The sequence below is a fragment of the Dermacentor albipictus genome, chromosome 1 (genome assembly GCF_038994185.2).
Source record: "Dermacentor albipictus isolate Rhodes 1998 colony chromosome 1, USDA_Dalb.pri_finalv2, whole genome shotgun sequence".
In the NCBI taxonomy this organism is placed as follows: domain Eukaryota; kingdom Metazoa; phylum Arthropoda; class Arachnida; order Ixodida; family Ixodidae; genus Dermacentor; species Dermacentor albipictus.
This window is the reverse complement of record NC_091821.1, coordinates 159264522-159286289: the sequence shown is the minus strand read 5'-3', so window position 1 is coordinate 159286289 and position 21768 is coordinate 159264522. Positions and strand designations below refer to the sequence as shown.

The window sequence follows — 21768 nt, the reverse complement described above, 5'->3', positions numbered from 1 at the left end:
ACTAGAATTAACTTTCTCTCTCAAGTGCAACAAATTTCATTAAAATAGGCCCAGTAGTTATCTCAGAAAAGTGTTTCTGCATTTTGTATGTATTTAAATAGGCAGTATCTGAGCAGGGCTTCAGCTAAAGCTTCGCCTTAAGTTTTTTTGGGGGGAGGCACCTTTGGCCCTGGCGCCTTTGACTCATAATCATGACCACCTTATAATTGAATAAATACAGTAGAACACTAGTAGCTGCATTTATTAGTACACAGCATAACTGGCAGGTTAGTAGACTTCTTACATGTCTCAAATTATTCAAATACACTTATGAGGACACCATTAAAATGACTGGATTCACCCAGTCTCCAATGATGCTGTCCCAAATGCATAAAATCCTATCTTGTGCCACATATCATTAAATGATGCACAAGTGCCTGCCGTGGTTCCTCAGTGGCTGTGGTGATGGGCTGCGAAGCACAAGGTCGCAGGATCAAATCCTGGCCACGGCGGCCGCATTTCGATTGGGGTGAAATGAGAAAACACTTGTGTACTTGTATTTATGTGCACGCTAAGAAACCCCAGGTGGTCCAAATGATTCCAGAGTCCCCCACTAGGGCGTGCCTCATAATCAGATTGTGGTCTTGGCACGTAAAACCCTATAATTTCATGTTTAAATGTTGCACAATTCAGTACCATTTGCTATGCTGTGAAGTATTAGGAGCGATTACACATCTTGATAAAAAAAAATGATGCCCAGTTAAGAGACGCTGCCATTAGAGGTATCCAACCAATTAAAGTGGTGGACTGAATCCAAGGATTCTGCCCACATAGAATACTTCCCCGAATTTATCAACTCCACTGGTCTGGTCATAGCCTCCTATACTTAGGAGGCTATGGTTTGATGAAGCTAATTAGATATGCTCTTATTACTTTTGCAGATCCTAATGCCATGATTCCCCTCTTCCCTTCTGCTTTCAATGTTATAACAAAATTATTTATAAAATATAAAATTTTATAATAAATTTTACATTATTATTATTGTTTTATTGAATTATAATATATCAATTTATAAAATTCATTTGTACAACCTTTGTCCGTAAAGTTTTGAGACTGATTTACTTTCTTCTCTAGAAATGATTCCCCAAAACAAATGTTGGTGCGTATGTGTAGCACCATCTTTTCGGGCTAACCTGAGCTATTTATGATAATTGCTGTGGCAGCCGCTAGATGGCACTACATGTAGAAACATACGTTGTCACTAGTTGTCTGCGCATTCTACTGTGAGTGAATGTGTAGAGATGGACGTCCACCTCGAACAATGTGTAAACATAAAATTCTGTGTGAAGCTTGGCAAGACAGCCACACAGACGTATGAGCTTCTTCGTGATGCTTACGACAACGAAACATTATCACGGGCGCGAGTTTTCTAGTGGCACAAGAGGTTCGTTTCGGGGGAACATCGGTGGAAGACGACACAAGGCAGGGGCACCCTGCAACCTCTTGGAATGAAAACAACGTGGCTCGGATCAGGGAGGTCGTACAGCAAGACCGCACCATTACAGTCCACATGCTATCGGATGCTCTCAGCATTAGTAAGACAACATGCCACCAAATTTTGCGTGAGAACTTGGGGAAACGAAAGCTGAATGCCAGACTTGTTCCGCACTCCCTCACACCGGACCAGAAGGACACGGGGGCATCAGTGAGTGCTGATTTACTCTCCAAGGCAGAGAAGGATGCTGCATTCGTCGACAGCATCACTGCTGAAGACGAAACATGATGTTTTCAATACAATCCTCAAAGAGGCAGAACGCCGAATCGCGGTCCACAAGCTCTCCGGCATCGAGAAAGGTGCAGCGACGGAAGACCAAAACAAAGACGATGCTGATAGTTTTTTTCGATGCCAGAGGTGTCATACACCATGAGTTCATCCCACAAGGGCAGACGGTGAATCAGGAGTTCTATATCCGCGTGCTCCAACACATGTGTGATGCATTGCGATGCCGTCACCCTGCCTTATGGGTATCTGGACAATGGAGCGTTCTCCACGATAATGCAAGGCTGCACACTGCTCTCAGTGTGACAAAATTTCTCGCCAAGCACAGCATTACTGTACTTCCCCATCCGCCATACTTGCCTGACCTCTCCCCATGTGATTTTTTCCTGTTTCCTCGCGTGAAGAGAGCCCTAAAAGCTCGCTGGATGGGGATCGTGTAGGCCATTCAAGATGCCACGACAAAGGAGCTGACAGCCCTGCCAAAAGAAGTGTTTTCCAACTGTTTCCAAGACCTCAAGAAGCATTGAAAGCTGTGTATAGACTGCAAGGGAGACTATTTCAAAGGGGTGCTGCACAAATAATTTCAATGTTAAATGCGTTTTTTTTCATGGACTCAGTCTCGGAACTTTACGGACAAAGGTTGTAAAACATTAATGGTAGGTTTTTGGTAGTCATATTCAGAAACTTAAAGATTTCTCCTTTGCTATTTTTTTCGACTCCTTCCAACTAAGTCTTTGTTTCCACATAGCGATAATATGTACCCCCCTAGCAATTTATGCAGTATGCATAGTTCGCTAACCATGATGAATTATGAAAACATATTAAAGGTTTTTGATGGTTTTTGTACAACTGCAGAGAGTCTGCTAGGTAGGTCCTTGTGATCATTAAGGGTCAAATTTAAGTGCACTGCATAAACTGTCGAATTTGTTATTAGGTTTAAGCACCCTCAAGGCCTGTCAAGGCTTTACGCAGGAGAGTGGCTTACAGGTAATATCAGCAATTGCATGAGAAAAAAAAAACGACATAAAAGATACAATTTTACAAACAATTTGGTAGGAATACAATGAGTAGGGAAAAAGAGAAGCTATTACAAAAACTACAAGATATACAGGTACAGTCGACCCCCGTTTATACGAAGTTCACGGGGACCGCAAAAAACTTCGAATTAAACGAACTTCCAATTAAGCACAAAACACAAAGAACAGCACTTTATTTGTGGCGAAATAGAGTATTTTCTCTAAGAAAAATAGTCAATCATCTTGCTTTGCTTCTTCTTGCCGAATCGCGCTGCTGAAAGCAAGTTCTGCAGGCTGTAGATGTGGCGGAACGCTTCTTCCGCGTTACCTTCAGCGGCAAAGAAGCGCTCTGCGAGAGCAAGGCCCGCAGCTACATCGGCAGCCTTAGGTTGCGGCTCGCCTTCAACGTCATCGTCGCTTTCCTGGGTCGCTTCCTGGGGCCGAATAATCTCTACAATTTCGCTACCCGTCAGCGCACCGCACGTTTCGACCGCCTTGTCCACGGTGACGTAATAATCAAAATTGATGTCCCCGAGAGCATCACCAAAATCAGTGCCGTCAAGCTCACTTGTTGACGCTTCCTCCGCTGAAATTTCAGAGGCATGCTCCGAAGAAGCTGCCACAAAACCGCAAGCCCTGAAGCAGTTTGCGATTGTTTCTTGCTTCACACGATCCCATGCTCGCGCCAACATGTGGATGGCACTAAGCAGGCTCACCTCGTACTTGTGGAGCTATCCATACACAAAATCATGCGCTCGAGGAGGTGCCGCCTGTACAGGACTTTAACATTCTTGATGATGCCTTAGTCCATTGGCTGCAAAACAGCCGTTGTGTTTGCAGGCAAAAATGCGAAGCGTATTGCACTCAAGGCTGGCACATTCACGTGAGCACTGCAGTGATCGACTAGGAACAACACCTTGCGGTTCGAAGCAGCAAACTTGCGGTCCAATTTGCTTATCCAGCTCTTGAAGATTTCGGCCGTCATCCACGCTTTTTTGTTCGCCTCATAGTCCACAGGCAGCGTCTTCACACCTTTAAAACATCTCGGCTTCGCGGCTTTCCCGATCACAAGTAACCGACATCGTTCCGTGCCAGTCATGTTTGCCGCGATCAGCACCGAAACTCTCTCCTTGCTGCGTTTGCCCCCAGCACAGTCGTCATCCTTGAATGTCAGGGTCTTCTCTGGTAGAAGCCGATAGAAGAGTGCAGTCTCATCTGCATTGAAGATGTCTTCCGGTCTGTATTCGGCGAGATATTCACGCAGCTTTCCGTCCTTCCACGTGCCGCATGTTTCCTGGTTAACGGACGCCTTTTCACCACACACGCTCTTGAAAATCAGGTCATGGCGATCTTTAAAGCGCGTCAGCCATCCATCTGACGAAACGAAGTCATCGATCCCCAACATTGCTGCAAGCGTTCGGGCTTTCATCGCAACGATGTCTCCGCTGAGAGGAAGTTTGTTGCTCCTGGCCTCCCTAATCCAAACCAGCAGAGCCTTCTCCAACTCTGGGTAAGCGCCGGTGTGCATTCGCTTCCGAGAAGTCTTGAACTTGTCGTTCTCAAATGCATCCATTATTGTGCGCTTGTTCTTGATGTAGTTTGAGAGCGTGTTCGCCTTGATCCCGTACTTCCGCGCTATGTCTTGTTTGGCGGCACCTCCCTTCTCAACTTCCTTCAAAACCTCGACTTTCGTTGCCAGGTCGAGCGTGCGATAAGAGCCACGGTTTGCCATGGCTATAAACTGCGCGTCTAGATACAGTCAATTCCGAATCACCAGTGGAACAACCTAGCCTACGAGCTACTCGCACAAAGGCGCTTGACCAACATACGCCTCGACATACGCTGCGCACGCTGCAAGACTAATCTCGCACAATCTCGCCACTGACAGTATGCAGCGCTGCGTGCACCTATGGCACCCGTGCGGCCTCCGTGATCAGCTCCGGCCACGCGGGGCAGCCGCGCGTGGCCTCCGGCGGGAGCTGCTTCGCCTCCCGCCGGAGTTGATCGTGGAGGCCACGGCAGCCGTAGCAATGAATAATCGCGCCGCTCCAAGAAGCATGGCGTTGCAGGCGGCTGCGGTGGCAATGACACCAACGCGGAGCATGGAACTGTTGCAACACTTGAAAAATTGCACATTCTACCAAAGAATGACAGTCACCTCGAGGATCCTGGCTGAAAATTAACTTCCAATTAAACAATATTACTGGATGAGGACTTCGAATTATCGAGCGATTTCTTCTATAGGATTACATGCAAAACTGACGGGACGAGCACTTCACTGCTAATTAACCGAAAATTTCAATTTAGCGGCTTTGAATTATCGGGAGTCGACTGTACATGAAACTGCATTCTAGTAAGTAATGTTGTCTAAGGCATCACAAAACAAGGAATTATTGCTGATGGATACAATGTTTGCGGGAAGGCGGTTCCACGCTAGTGACGTCCAAGGTATGAATGGCTGGGAAAATGTATTTGTGCTGCAAGAAGGAATGTGAACCTTGTAAGAATGATCGATGCGATGGGATACATAGTGTGGAATATGAATGAATCCATCATACAATGTTGCATGGTGAAAGATTTTGTGAAATAATGATAAGCGGAAAACTTTACGTTGACCTGCAAGAGATGGAAGAGAAAGAAGAGTTTTCATGGCCATTACACTAGCAGTTCTGTTATAATTTGAAAGAATAAGACGAGCAGCGTTATTCTGAACTAATTCTAACGTATTAAGTTGATGTTATTAGGGTCCCAGACTGCTCTAGCATATTCTAATTTGAGCAGTATTAATCTTTTGATGATGATGAATATAGTGTTTTGTGGTGCAAGAGCCAAGAATGACCAAAGAGCGCCAGGCCAATGGTAATGAGTTCAAAGTGAAGCGAAAAATTATGAAAAATGGATGTGACAGGGCTGTAAAGAGGCCTAAAAGTTGGTTGCTGTAAAATGCGTAAGAGCTACATGTAATAAAACTATGGCAATGACTACGAAGTGTGCCAAAGACGTGAAAGATACACTGTGAAAGAATTATAATGTACTAAAATTGGTCACAGGCTGAAAATTCCAAAAAGCACTACGGCACTAACAGAGCCCTTCAAGCGCAAGGACATGAAGGCATGTGCTATACAAGGACTAGTATCACAACTGCATCCTCTGGAGAGAGGTGTTAAGAATTGCCTGCTCAGGTGCAAGTTTTGCCAGCCAGGTGCGAGAGCGGTGTCGACTTTTCCTAGAAAGCCACCATCATCCTCTAGCCAAACGGCGTCATTAAGTCTACTGTGTCCGGAGGACAATACGCCGCGTCCTTGTCTCTTTGTCGCGGGATTGCCGAGAGGAGTTCGACGAACGAGGCTTTGTGACTGAACACGCCACCGCCGACCTGGTCGGTCTTGAGCAAAGGAGGTCCCGAGGGAACGTCTTTGAAGGCCCCTTCCCACGCACCGTTCCTGATGTAAGCCCCAAGTTCTGTGAAGTCCGTCTGCCCTCGGTGGGGTCCGTGAAACCGGTGTGGAAGCATGTTCCGGACCGTGAAACTGGTGCGGAAGCCCTCCCGCTCAGAGGCGGCTCGTCTACGATGACTGGTCGAACGTTTCCCTCACCTTGGGATCGAGGGAGGACCGAATGTTTATAAACCACTGTTGTGCGGCTGCTCAGTGTACTTTTCTCTCGCAGTCATGCTAGACTGATGAACTGCAACGTCCTTATGTAGATACTGTAAATAAACCCATGTTCCTCGTTCTCGATGAGAAGCAATCCTTCCCTTCAACAACGTTCTCAGCATGGATAAGTTGGACGATGGCATGGGCCAGCTACCTTCTAATTCATGCCCGACTCCAATCTTGACAACTGATTACGAGCGATGGGATTGAGCCCCCAATCCTGACAGTGTGCCTTGGTTGCGAACTTCCGTTTGCACGCCGAGGACGGAAATTGGGACGGTCGAAATGGACCGCGGAAACCATTTCCGTTCAAAAAGGGTTCACAGACTAGACGATCGGAGCCTGTAGACGTGGAGGAAAAGCCCTCAGAAAAGAGCGAGGAGAAATCAAATGGGGAAACATTACCAAAAGAGCAGAAAAGAAAATTCGAATCTTCTAGATCAATCCGCTCTTATAAATGCCACAAACTGGGACATATAGCTATAAACTGCGGGAAGCCTAGCGTAGTTTTCTCCTACGTGGATGATAAGACGAGAATATGGAACTTTTAAGCCGATATCTTCACGACCTGCAAGTTAATGGCAAACCATGCCGGGTACTAAGAGACAGGGCCGCTAGGATGGACAATGTCCATCCGTCTTACGTGACGGTAAATGACTTCACCGGAGTAGCATGGATCAAACAGGTTGTAGAAGAACACAGTGTGTGTCTGCCCATGGCCAAAGTAAAAATCAGTGGACCATTCGGGGAGCTAGTGACCGAGGCTGCAGTTTCCAAATTTTTGTCACTGCAGTACCCTTACATTTTTTCGAATCGTTCAAATGGGTTACTGCGTGAAAAAGGGCTTAAACTGGGAGAAAGCATAGTGCAGGCATTGACCCGAGGCCAAGCTTGTAAAACTGCGTCGCTTTCGGCTAAAAATACACAAGCTGCTCCAGCGGAAGCAGAAAAAGGGATAACTTCAATACCCAAATCCGAGCTAGGCCCGAGGGACAAAAAAACAGTTGAGGAGAGCCTGCCAGGTGACCAGCTCAATGAGAGCGTATCACTAGAGTGTCAAAGTTCAAGCATGCAGAAAGAGCAAGCTGACGCAATCACAAGCAAGACAGGGTCGTTATTATCACCGGCCTCAAAGAACTTTGATCAACTCATACGTGTGGATAGAGAGTCACTGGCAGCCGAGCAAAAGAATGATGACAGCTTAGCTAAATTACATCACACAGCTAAAGAAGGCATTGCTAGGCACAACATGACGATACATGAGAGAGGAGGATTGTTGTATCAGCACTACAGAGATCGAAAGGGTAGGATTTTAGATCAGTTAGTCGTACCTACTAAGTACAGGGAGACCTTTTGAGTCTCTCTCATGGAAATGGGTGGTCCGGCCACCTAGGCATAAATAAATCAAAGGAAGGATTGCTTATGGAATACTACTGGCCTGGCTGTTTCAAAGACGTAGAAAACTTTGTAAGATCATGCGACGCCTGCCAGCGCTCGGGTAAACCAGGAGAGACATGGAAAGCTCCACTAAAGGTAGTGCCCTTAATAACAGAACCTTTCAGACGACTTGTGATAGACACGGTAGGGCCTCTACCAAAAACAAAATCGGGTTACAGGAACTTGTTTACCATACTGTGTCCGGCTACAAAGTTTCCAGAAGCAATCCCTCTGAAAGAGCTCAGCTCCACCGAAGTAGTGGACGCGCTTTTGACAGCATTTGCACGAGTTGGGTTTCCAGCCGAAATTCAGGCGGATCAAGGGTCAGTATTCACCAGGGCACTGACTTCCACATTCTTGCAAAAGTGCGGGGTAAAGTTGATACACAGTTCCGTCTATCACCCTCAGTCAAACAGTGTAGAGAGGTGGCATTCAGTGCTTAAGTGAGTTTTGCGTGCGCTCTGTTACGAGCACAAGGAGGACTGGGAGAACTGTCTGCCAGCATCTTTGTTTGCTTTGCGAACGGTCCCACATGAGGCTACAGGGTCCTCGCCAGCAGAACTAGTGTATGGGAGGACACTCCATTCTCCACTGAGAATGTTAAGAGAGATGTGGGAGGAAAGAGGAGAGAGTCCAACAGTGGTTCAATACATGCTAAATCTGCTGGAATGGCTAAGCACAACCCAGGAACTAGTCAAAAAGAACATGAGAGTAGCTCAAAAGAACTCCAAATTCTATTACAACAAGAATGCGAGGCTTCGTACGTTTAACGCCGGAGACCAGGTAATGATCCTCAAAACTTCAAGAAAGAACAATCTTGAAGTTCACCAGGACGGGCCCATTAAAGTGGTGCACAAAATTTCAGATACTAACTGTGCTCTGAAAATGCCCGGTTCCAGGAAGGAGGTGAGGATATATCACTGCAATTTGATGAAGCCGTATTTAGAGCGGAGCGGAGTCGTTAATTATACCATCAAAGAGCAGGATGGCACTAGTACCAAGTTTAAGGAGTATAAGGCGACCTCCAACTCTGAAATCGGCCTAGAAGAAGTAGTAAAACACTCGGTAAGCTCGCACACTCTAAGACCCGAGCAGCTAGATGAGCTAAAAGGGGTGTTTGGGGAATATCTGTAGGGATCAGCTGTACCCAATACCCAGCAATGAGGAACGAATTGAACGAGTTAGCGCTGCTAAATACACTTCAACTATAGACCTCGTGCGGGGGTACTGGCAAGTTCCCCTTTCAGAAAATGCCAGTCGCTATGCCGCATTCATCTCACCTGTAGGCACATTTCGCCCTCTTGCACTCAGCTTCGGGCTGAAGAATGCGCCGTTTAGCTTCTCTAAATTAATGGATATTGTCCTAAGGGACTTGCAGGAGTTTGCCTTGCCATATCTTGATGATGTAGCAATTTTTTCGGACAGCTGGGAACAACACGTATCGCACCTCAAACAGGTGTTCTCACGGTTGAGGGAAGCCGGCTTAACGATGAAAGCAGAAAAGTGTAGATTTGGTTGTTCATCATCATCATCATCATCATCAGCCTGGTTACGCACACTGCAGGGCAAAGGCCTCTCCCATATTTCTCCAACAACCCCGGTCATGTACTAATTGTGGCCATGCCGTCCCTGCAAACTTCTTAATCTCATCTGCCCACCTAACTTTCTGCCGCCCCCTGCTACGCTTCCCTTCCCTTGGAATCCAGTCGGTAACCCTTAATGACCATCGGTTATCTTCCCTCCTCATTACATGTCCTGCCCATGCCAATTTCTTTTTCTTGATTTCAACTAAGATGTCATTGACTCGCGTTTGTTCCCTCACCCAATCTGCTCTTTTCTTATCCCTTAACGTTACACCCATCATTCTTCTTTCCATAGCTCGTTGCGTCGTCCTCAATTTGAGTAGAACCCTTTTCGTAAGCCTCCAGGTTTCTGCCTCGTAGGTGAGTACTGGTAAAACACAGCTATTATAGACTTTTCTCTTGAGGGATAATGGCAACCTGCTGTTCATGATCTGAGAATGCCTGCCAAACGCACCCCAGCCCATTCTTATTCTTCTGATTATTTCCGTCTCATGATCCGGATCCGCAGTCACTACCTGCCCTAAGTAGATGTATTCCCTTACGACTTCCAGTGCCTCGCTGCCTATTGTAAATTGCTGTTCTCTTCCGAGACTGTTAAACATTACTTTAGTTTTCTGCAGATTAATTTTTAGACCCACTCTTCTGCTTTGCCTCTCGAGGTCAGTGAGCATGCATTGCAGTTGGTCCCCTGAGTTACTAAGCAAGGCAATATCATCAGCGAATCGCAAGTTACTAAGGTATTCTCCATTAACTTTTATCCCCATTTCTTCCCAATCCAGGTCTCTGAATACCTCCTGTAAACACGCTGTGAATAGCATTGGAGAGATCGTATCTCCCTGCCTGACGCCTTTCTTTATTGAGATTTTGTTGCTTTCTTTATGGAGGACTACGGTGGCTGTGGAGCCGCTATAGATATCTTTCAGTATTTTTACATACGGCTCGTCTACACCCTGATTCCGTAATGCCTCCATGACTGCTGAGGTTTTGACAGAATCAAATGCTTTCTCGTAATCAATGAAAGCTATATATAAGGGTTGGTTATATTCCGCACATTTCTCTATAACCTGATTGATAGTGTGAATATGGTCTATTGTTGAGTAGCCTTTACGGAATCCTGCCTGGTCCTTTGGTTGACAGAAGTCTAAGGTGTTCCCGATTCTATTTGCGATTACCTTAGTAAATACTTTGTAGGCAACAGACAGCAAGCTGATCGGTCTATAATTTTTCAAGTCTTTGGCGTCCCCTTTCTTATGGATTAGGATTATGTTAGCGTTTTTCCAAGATTCCGGTACGCTCGACGTTATGAGGCATTGCGTATACTGGGTGGCTAGTTTCTCTAGAACAATCTGCCCACCAGCCTTCAACAAATCTGCTGTTACCTGATCCTCCCCAGCTGCCTTCCCCCTTTGCATATCTCCCAAGGCTTTCTTTACTTCTTCTAGCGTTACCTGTGGGATTTCGAATTCCTCTAGACTATTTTCTCTTCCATTATCGTCGTGGGTGCCACTGGTACTGTACAAATCTCTATAGAACTCCTCAACCACTTGAACTATCTCATTCATATTAGTAATGATGTTGCCGGCGTTGTCTCTTAACGCATACATCTGATTCTTGCCAATTCCTAGCTTCTTCTTCACTGTTTTTAGACTTCCTCCGTTCCTGAGAGCATGTTCAATTCTATCCATATTATACTTCCTTATGTCAGCTGTCTTACGCTTGTTGATTAACTTCGAAAGTTTTGCCAGTTCTATTCTAGCTGGTTGTTGGCAGGTTGTTCGCAGGTTACTTATCTGGGCCATGTTGTCGGCCAGGGCACGAGATGGCCGGTTGGCCGAGATGAAAATAGCTACGATGGGAGAATTTTCTCAGCCGCGCACGAAAACAGACCTTTGTTCATTTTCGGGACTTGTAGGGTACTATCAACGGTACATTCCGAACTACTCGCAAATCATTAATATTATTCATAAGCCACGTTTCTGTTAAGGCGATTATGTGTGGTGAGCAAGCGTCACTCACTGAGGACAATGGAAAAAAATTCGTTCAGCACCCTTCTAATGTTAGTAAAAAAGATGGGTACATGGTGTCGTGAAGACTGTCCTTTTTCCCCTTGTGCTTTTTTAAGTTGAATTACCTGCAGGAACTATTATATGTGAACAAGGTGAAAGCAGGAGACAACGTTTCAACAAGTGGACTTGTCGAAACGTTGACTCCTGCTTTCACCTTGTTCTCGTTTTGCTCATCGTCTTGAATTTCCATCTCCCGCCCTCCCCATGTTTTCCCTGCAAGAACTATGTTTCTTGCCCTGTGGCCCTGCGACTGTTTTTCATTCATGCATTTAATTTCGGCATCAAAAACGTAGCAGTTGTCGCTCCTAAGCAGTTTGTCATATCACAGTTTAAACGAAGATGCACCGGAATGACTTTTCCAAACTCAATCAGTTTTCTATGAGCGAGATGGGTTGCTGGTGAGTAATCTTCGCTAATAGCGATATGGCTTGATTTGAGATGCTTATATAGTGAAAAAACTTTTTCTTTTATAGTAAAGCTTGAGAAATCGACAATTACGGGTTGGCATTTTCCCGGTGAAAAAACGCCTAGGCAATGAGCACGTTTGATTGAATCAGTTGAAAAAGCTGAAAGTACAGTTTTCAAGGCAGATACAAACTTATTCTGGGTTTGTTCCCATGCTTCTTTAGTATCGGGAATGTTAAGATTGATGAGGTTGTTGCGCCGAGATCTGTCTTCAAGCTCATTGGCGCGAGCCTACAGAATTGTGTTTTCTTCTTTTAGAACTCTGACAGTGCTTTTCAAAGACAGAAAAATGAATGCCCTGTGCCTCAAAATTATTAAATTTTTCTTCAATACTGTCTATCCATTTGCTTAACACTGTGAATTTTGTTTCTATATTTTCTTTTGCTATTCTTGATCAGTGAGCAGTGATAAGAAGTTAGTGAGGGCTAGGATTCACCACAATTTGAAGAGAAAAAGAGTAAAATCGGCCAAAAAGAAACAGGTCAACCTGGAGGGAGTAAGGATAAAAGGAGACTAATTCAGGCTGGTACTTGCAAACAAATATGCAGCCTTAGAACAGAAAGATGAAGATGACATTGAGGTAATGAATGAAACTGTAACTAGGCTGGCTTCAGAGGCAGCAATTAAAGTGGGAGGCAAGGCACCAAGGCAACCAGTAGGCAAGCTCTCCCAAGTAAAAAAGGATCTAATAAAGAAACGAGAAAGAATGAAAGTCTCCAACTCGAGAGATAAGATAGAATTCGCAGAACTGTTAGAACTGATCAACAAGGCGAAAATGAGCGATATTCGAAATTATAACTTGAGAAAAACTGAAGAAGCCGTAAAACATGGCTGCAGCCTGAAATCAGTGAGAAGAAAACTTGGCATGGGACAAACCAAGATGTATGCATTGAAAGATAAGCAGGGTAATATCATCAGCAATCTAGAAGGTATAGTAAAAGCAGTAGAATAATTTTATACTGACCTGGAGTCAGGATACCTCCATTCGAAACAGTAACGAACAGGATACAGAAACTCCTCCTATAACTAGCGATCAGGTCAAAAGGACCTTGCAAGACACAAAATGGGGAAGAGCGGCAGGATAAGATGGAATAACAGTCGATTTAATCAAAGCTGAAGGAGACATAAGGCTTGGAAAACTGGCAGCTCTCTATGCGAAGTGTCTATCGAATGCAAGGGTTTCCGGAGCACTGGAAGAATGCAAACATTATACTAATCTATAAAAGGGGAGACGTTAGAGAATTGAAAAATTATAGGACCATTAGTTTACTCCCAGTATTATATAAAATATTCACCAAGATAATTTCCAATAAAATAAAGGCAACACTGGACTTTAGCCTACCAAGGGAACAGGCTGGCTTCCGGAAGGGATACTCTACAAAGGATCACATCCATGTCATTAATCAGGTAATCGATAAATCCGCATAGTAAAATCGGCCTCTCTACATGGCTTTTATAGGCATTTGATTCAGTAGAGATACCAGCAGTCATAGAGGCATTGTGAAATAAAGGAGTACAGACTGCTTACGTAAATATTTTGGAAAAATATCTACAAAGATTCCACAGCTACTTAAATTTTACACAAGAAAAGTAGGAAGATACCTACAAAGAGAGGGGTCAGACAAGGAAACACAATCTCTCCAATGCTATTCACTGCATGCTAGGAAGAAGTATTCAAGCTATTAAACTTGGAAAGCTTAGTAGTAAAGATCGATGGCAAATATCTCAGCAACCTTCGTTTTGCAGATGACATTGTTCTGTTCAGCAACACTGCAGACGAGTTGAACAAATGATGGAGTACCTTAACAGAGAGAGTGTAAGAGTGGAGTTGAAGATTAATATGCAGAAGACAAAGTTAATCATGAATAGCCAGGCAAGGGAGCAAGAGTTGAGGATCGCCAGTCGGCCTCTATAGAGTCTGTGAAGGAGTACGTTTACCTAGGTCAATTAACCACAGGGAACCCTGATCATGAGAAGGAAATTCATAGAAGAATAAAATTAGGTTGGATCGCATAGGGCAGACATTGTCAGCTCCTGACTGGAAGCTTACCACTATCACTGAAAAGGGAAGTGTACAATCAGTGCATTTTACCGGTGCTGACATATGACGCACAGACTTGGAGACTTGACAAAGAAGCTTGAGAACAAGTTAAGGACCGTGCAGAGCGATGGAACGAAGAATGCTAGGCATAACGTTGAGACAGAAATAGAGCGGTTTGGATCAGACAGCAAATGGGTAGAGCCGGTATTCTAATTGACATCAAGAGAAAAAAATCGAGCTGGGCAGGTCATGTAATGCACAGGTTAGACAACCGTTGGACCATTAGGGTTACAAAATGGGTGCCAAGAGAAGGGAAGCACAGTCGAGGATGGCAGAAGACTAGGCGGGGCGCTGAAATAAGGAAATTCGTGGACGCTAGTTGGAATCGCTTGACGCAGGACAGGGGTAATTGGAGATCGCAGGGAGAGGCCTTCGTCCTGCAGTTGACATAAGATAGGCTGATGATGATGATGATCCTTGATAGCTTTAATATCGGTGAATTGTTCGGTTAATGTTTTCGAGGACTGGAGTGAGTCGGTGTGCATTTTCTTAATAAAGTGAAACATTATCAATCTTCGTTTTCCATCCCTACAAACTAGTCTCTTGAGATAGTCTGGGCAGCATGCTTGACCACAACAAAGAAAATATTGATTGGTGCTTGCTACTGCCCTCCGTTGGCCAATCAAAATTTTTCAGACAACCTCCGTGACAGTATTCAAAAAGCTATGTACATCTTCACTTCAGATCACGTTTAGTTTCTCGGTGATTTTAACTTTCCGCAAATAGACTGGCTTTCCTTGTCTTCATCAAGCTGCCACTCAACAGATTTTCTCAACCTTACTTTAGATTTCAATTTGTTCCAGGATGTATGCGAGCCCACTCGAGAATCAAATATATTTGATATTGTATTAACCAGTACCCCCGAAACTGTAGAATCAATATCCTACCTAGATGGCTTCAGAGATCACAAATTGCTTTAGATAACACTTAACGTCCCACTAGCCCATACAGGGATCAATCTCAAAAAAAATTTGTGACCTAAGCAGGGCTAATTACGTTGATATGAATTCTGATCTAGAACACTTTTTTAATGAGACACTTTTACCTAACCTTACTGATCGCACAACCGAAGAAAACTGGGCACTTTATAGGAACCAAATGTCAGCTATGATTGATCTCTACGTTCCATTAATAATGATTACTAACAACAGGACAAATCCTTGGTTCAATTGATCGCTACGTAGACTACGAAACACAAAAAAGCACTTGTACCGCGCCATAAAACATGGGTGTGATCCTTCACCGTTGAAAAAATACAAAGCATCCCTTAAAACATATACTAAAGCAATATGCGATACTTAAAAAAAGTATTACGGCAAGGACCTGCCCTCTCTCCTTCAGCACAATCCTAAAAAGTTCTGGCGAACTGTGTCCCCTGACCACGACTCTGATCACATTTCATTGCACGATGCTAACCAAACACCAGTATCGGACAGCAAATGCCCACTCATATTTAACAATTTTTTCTCTTTAGTGTTTACACGGGAAGATCATTCCAACATATCATTTGTACCTGAATATGACTGGCACTTTATGGAACCCATTACCATTACTGCTGATGGCATTTCACGCTTCATTGCTAACCTAAAGGTATCTACATTGGCTGGTACAGATAATATCAATTCTAAAATATTACAAAATAGCTCATCAATTTCTAGTCAGATATTATCCTATTTATTCAACCAATCCCCAGCGTCAGGAAAGCTACCAGCTGACTGGAAGGTTTCGAAAATCGTCCCTGTGTTCAAAAGTGGTAACAGCCATTCACCCGATAATTATCGTCCAATCGCGCTCACATGCATTTGTTGCAAGCTACTGGAACATATTATGGCGTCTCATGTTTTCGGTCATCTAGAATCAAACAACTTCTTCTTCTCTAATCAACACGGATTCAGGAAATATTTTTCTTGCGACACGCAATTATTGGAATTTACCACCGACTTTAGACTTCAGCATGGATGCCAATAAACAAACTGATTGCATGTTCCTTGATTTTTTTTTAAAGCTTTTGATCGCGTAGCTCATGGTCGACTAATATCCAAATTATCAGCCTTTAGACTAGACTCACTTACATTAACTTGGATCCGGAATTTCCTTTTTCACCATTGCTATGTATCTTCCAGTGTTCCTCAGGGAAGTGTTCTAGGGCCCCTTTTATTTTTGATCTATATTAATGACCTACCGCTTAACATATCGTCATGCATGCACTTATTTGCAGATGATTGTATCATATATCGTACAATTATGGATGTCAAAGACTACGTCGCTTTGCAAAATGACCTTAACATTATTTCCCATTGGTGCAAAATCTGGCTTGTGTCCCTTAACCTATCCAAATGCAGGCTCATAACCTTCAGTCGCAAACGCAATAATTCGAACTTCACATATGTCTTAGATACTATACCTGTATCCCAAGTTCCATCATATAAGTATCTAGGCGTGCATCTAACACATGATCTTTCCTGGGCCTTGCACATCACCACCATTTGCGCCAAGGCTTCCAGAACTTTGGGTTACTTACGTCGTAATTTACGAAACTGCCCGACCAATGTCCGTAAACTCGCCTACCTAACATACGTCCGTCCTCAGCTAGAGTTCGCATCATCAATCTGGTCTCCTCATCAAAAATATCTAATTTTTATGATAGAAGCGATACAAAACTGTGCTGCTCGTTTCATCTCTCAAAAATACAGCCGTCATCTCAGCATAACTCAAAATAAAAACTGATTATACTCTCGAATCCTTAGACACCCGTCGTTCTGTCGCTATCGTTTGTTTGCTACACAAGTATATAAACTGCGCTTATATTTCACCTTTACCCCTAGAATCCCCCATGCACATGTCCAATCGATTAAACAACCATCGCTCTTTCAAACGCATCTACGGCCACACGCAAGCATTCAACTCATCGACACTGCCCAGAGCAATAACATTATGGAATGATCGTCCCAACGAAATAGTTTCAGTAACCAATCACACACCGTTCCGCAACCAAGTGTATCAACTTTATAAATCTTAAATACTGTAACTATGTTTGGTTGTGATTACATGGGAGTGGATTGTCGCCATTTTTCTTGTTTTCTTTTTTTCCTTTTCTTTTTCTTTTTTTTTTTTAGCGTACCAGTTGTTGTCGTGCACTTATTACTTGCCCACTGAACAGGCTGTCTCCCCCTTGTGTATCTTACATTCTTGCGTTATCGCGCCTTTGCAAACAATAACCTTTTTGTAACTATGGTGTACTTGTGCCATGTTAACCTTTCTTTTATTTATTTGTACTATGTAACCACATTGTATTGTTTGATCTGCGTTGCTTCTTTTAAACTTGTGTTTGATTCAATCCCCCCCCCCCCCACTCAATGTTCCTGACGGAACCTGTAAGGAAACTAGAATAAATAAATAAATAAATAAATAAATAAATAATCTTCATTTGTTCTGGAGGGCCCTCAGGCAGTGTTTCAATAGCTAAAAGCGAATCCACTCTAGTATTGGGCCCAGGGTTTCTCTCAACATCCCTTGAACAGATCAACAATGAGGCAAACGACGAAGTCAAGTATTCACAAATAGCCTCATACACTACCGATCGGCACGGGAACAGCACTAAGAACCAGTCATCACTTTTTCTAGCATATAAGGAAAGTTTAGTACACACCTACACAGGACAGACGCAAGGGTTATGGGCCATGTTTAAAGTGCTGTTCGAGTGCCCACTGAAGGTGAAGTTTGCAGGGAAGCTGCTTAAATGAGCCTTGATGGACGGTGCAGCAGTCGATGCGGTTGTGCTTGGAAGACGAGCCTTGCTGATGACACCATGGCAGGAAAATGCATGTCCGCAGCAATGCATACACAGATTAGGTAAGGAAGATGTGTGGAAATGCATTCCAAGTCGGTGAGTGTATCCGTTGATAGTGCCAACAGGAGTACGATCGCAGCCTGCACATGACAGAAGCAATGGTTACGGGCCATGTTGAAAGTGCTGCTCGAGTGCCCAATGAAGGTGAAGTTCACGGGGAAACCATTTAAATGTGCCTTTATGGACGATGCAGTGGTCGATGTGGTTGTGCTTGGAAGACGAGTCTTGCTGATGACACCATGGCGGGAAAATGCATGTCGACAGTGATGCAGACACAGCTTGCATAAAGATGATGTGTGGAAACGCATTCCACGTTGGTGAGTGTATCCGTTGATAGTGCAAACAGGAGTACGATTGGAGCCTATACAGGACAGAAGCAAGGGTTACGGGCCATGTTGAAAGTGCTGCTCGAGTGCCGGCTCATACTTTCTGAAATAGCTTGGTGTCCTTTAAATAGTTGGGCAATGCAGTATTTTTTCTGCAGCTCAAATACTAGCAAGTGTATCTTGTACTCATTATTTAATATACTCCCAAGCATAATGAGTAGAAAGGGGGTTAATTAAGGGGGCTAATTGTTATTAATCATATCATGAGAAGCCAACAAACAAAGACACGAAGGAAAGCACAGGGGAAATTACTTGTGCTTACTAATTGAATTAAAGTAATGATAAATTAATGGCAGTAAAAGTGGATGAAAGAACAACTAGCAGCAGGTGGAAAACAATCCCACATCTTCGCATTACGCGTGCGATGCTCCAATGTATAATTTCTTTAATTCAATTAGTAAGTACAAGTAATTTCCCCTGTGTTTTCCTTGGTGTCTTTGTTTGTTGGCTTCTCATGATATCCCCAGCATAATGCAACTTGTGAGCTAATTTTAATTTAATTATGGGGTTTTACGTGCCAAAACCACTTTCTGATTATGAGGCACGCCGTAGTGGAGGACTCCGGAAATTTCGACCACCTGGGGTTCTTTAACGTGCACCTAAATCTAAGTAAATGGGTGTTTTCGCATTTCGCCCCCATCGAAATGCGACCGCCGTGGCCAGGATTTGATCCCGCAACCTCGTGCTCAGCAGCCTAACACCATAGCCACTGAGCAACCACGGCGAGTGTTGTGAGCTAACAAGTGACCAATTAATCTTGCTGATATCAAGTGGCTGTAACCCACATAGTCTCTCAGCTCAACATGCACTTTTTTAACGTATGTTGTACTTTACTCGGCAAGAAACAGGGGTCAAATTCACAACCCTTTTCGTTTGTAAGAGCTGTTTACCATTGGTTGGCTGCCTTCACTAATAATATGTCTGACATTATGATTGGCTGCCATGTGCTCTAACGAACAGTTGTGTTAAGAACTGTCCTTCTTGCGAATACAGGCCTAGATCTCTACCGATACAAAAGTATTAGTGACCACCAAAATATCATTCTATGCTGCAAATATTGCAGCACACACACACAAATAAGGAATGAAAATAGTGTAGACATCTAACCGAGAGCCATTATTTCTTTTTAGAATTTGATTATGTCACACATATCAAACTTCTTGCCAATGGCAACAACAAAAGAAATATAAAATCTGCATAACACCAACGTATTTTTTCAAGGAAGACTAGAGTCATGCATGAAAGTTTCAGTAGACTCTAGGAAGGGAAGCAAGTGCCCAAAGAAGTGTGCATCGCTTAAAAATATGTAAAAAATTTGCACCTTAGCTCAAACTCAGATGGTAACTTTAGGAAGCAACATCTGCTGCAAACCAATAAATCCTTCTCAGCATAGCACACCGTTTTCAATTTCTTTTGCACTTCAGGCAATGGGCAGTCTCGAAATCATTCCGCAGCTTCAAACTACGGAGTCTCTCATAGCCCATGTGCTCATTTAGAACATTAAACCTAATGGTTTATTTTATTTTCAACGAAAATTTACCTTACAAGCATCTCGGAAGTACCAAAATACTGCTTTGAGTATTTTCTACTCTACTCAAGTACCATTTCACATGGTATTCAGTAATTTATCTTAGGTACATTCTTTGAGTATGTTGTACAAGCCTTATGCAAACTGTAGAAGACACGAGCACTGCACATAAACTTTATTATCAGGCCACCATCACCACAGTAACGAGGAAAACTGTGTCGGAAAAGGACACGGGAACTCTATTGATTCAACTCAACTGTAAGTTGACAATACTTATTCACTGCACAATGGTGTGGCCAAGGAGGGGGGACATAACTAAGGCCACATTGAATATAACTTGAGGGGGAGTGGCACAACTTGAGAAGAGGGTAATGCTTAGCCACTGGCAGCTCTTTCAATCAGTGTGCTGACATAAAATTATTGTGAGAAAGCCCACTGTAAGAGATACTCACTGTGTCTAGACAATACCACTAAGTAGAACAAAAATCATTTGAGGGACCATCTAACAACTGTGGACACAAGTGTTGCTCATAAGGACTGGGATAACGTAGCTATTCCATTCTGTATTTGTTCAAAATCTGCATGCCATTAGCCCTTTGTGATTGATCAAAATTTTCTGGGCTGCGTGCATAGGGGTGCAGTCCATATCATATCGATTACATTTTTTTGCTTTACAAAGATTTTGCCTGGTTGCACTAAGTCTGGTTATGCTGAACATGACCTCATATAACCTATTGTAACAAGGCAAAGTTGCTGGAATAGTGATAGGGGTAGCACAGCGCAGTTCTATACGAAGAGCATTTTATTGTTCACCAAGGAAATAAGGCTGGTGTTCCCAGATTGTTTGTTCTGCCAGTTAAGCCTCTTGATGAGTACCTGGCCAGCCCATACAACTTAAGCAATTTGCAACAACGCACAACGCGATCAACTGGATATGTCTAGCGCACCTTCAAAAAATAAACTGGTTGTATTCTAAGCACCCAAGCTTTAGTGGGTTTGTTTGATGAGACTTCAGAGATTTAGTTGAATAAAACTGTATTACTTCTATTTTGCTATATATGTATACCCGAAAATTTCTTTACCTGAAACCTTCACTTCATAGTATCTCGGCACATCTGCAGTGAAACCTCGGATGCTCTCGCAGCCTTCAGGGAATACGAGCCTCTGATTGTTTATAACTTCCATAGTAGGATTGATGAACACCTGCAAATATAATAGAAGCAAAGGCAGATAGAACGATCATTAGTTAGGCCGAAAAAGCCAGATTAAAGATAGCACGTAGCAATTCGTATGGCCACCTTCAGTGGAAAAGGCTGGTAAACACGTGTCTTTGCTTCTTCCGCTTGGGCCAGCTTCATGTATTTCATGGGGAACTCCATCATTATAATCCTCAGTGGACAACCCACTTGAGGTGCTGATATGCCCGTCGAATAACTTTTATTCATGACAATCCGCATTACATTAATTATCTGAAACAAGAAAGGACAAGTTACATGAACATGATTTAAACACACACACACTAACGACTCCGTCAAATAGTTACGTTTTGAACTTCAGCGCTGGTGACCTTTACCAGGTCGACTGCCTCTGCGCGAGTTCGCAGTACAGGATCTCCAACCTGACACATAAATTCATACGGTGGAGAGAGATTAACACCTGCTCCATACTTCCTGAGTTTACTTATGTGCCGAGAACAAGATTCAAGGATTTTTTTAAATGTCATTCCACGCAACTGACAAACGGCGCTGATTAAAATACACGTGAGAAACACAATGATACCAGACGAAAAAAAAACTGATGATGATAGAAAATAAAAATAAACTATGATAATCTTTTATATTTTTATATTATAATAACGTTAACGCCTAAATGTACTAAAATATTTTTTAAATATTATTATGGGTAACTACACAACTTTAAA

The 21768-nt window shown here is 43.4% G+C and overlaps 1 protein-coding gene across 4 annotated transcripts in view; it reads right to left on the bottom strand.

The window, feature by feature from the left end:
- Positions 1–21623, bottom strand: part of LOC135911000 (peptide deformylase, mitochondrial-like) — a 41505-nt gene extending 19882 nt beyond the window's left edge. For all 4 annotated transcript variants that reach the window (XR_010567180.1, XM_065443077.1, XM_065443092.1 and 1 more), the window contains exons 1-3: positions 21391–21623; positions 21146–21316; positions 20930–21050 (exon numbers count right to left, since the gene is read on the bottom strand). Coding sequence is in view for 3 of the 4 variants with exons in the window: in XM_065443077.1 (XP_065299149.1) it covers positions 20930–21050; positions 21146–21316; positions 21391–21570 (472 nt within the window). In the remaining variant the exon portion in view is untranslated. The remainder of the gene's footprint in view (positions 1–20929; positions 21051–21145; positions 21317–21390) is intronic.
- Between the last annotated feature and the right edge of the window lie 145 nt (positions 21624–21768).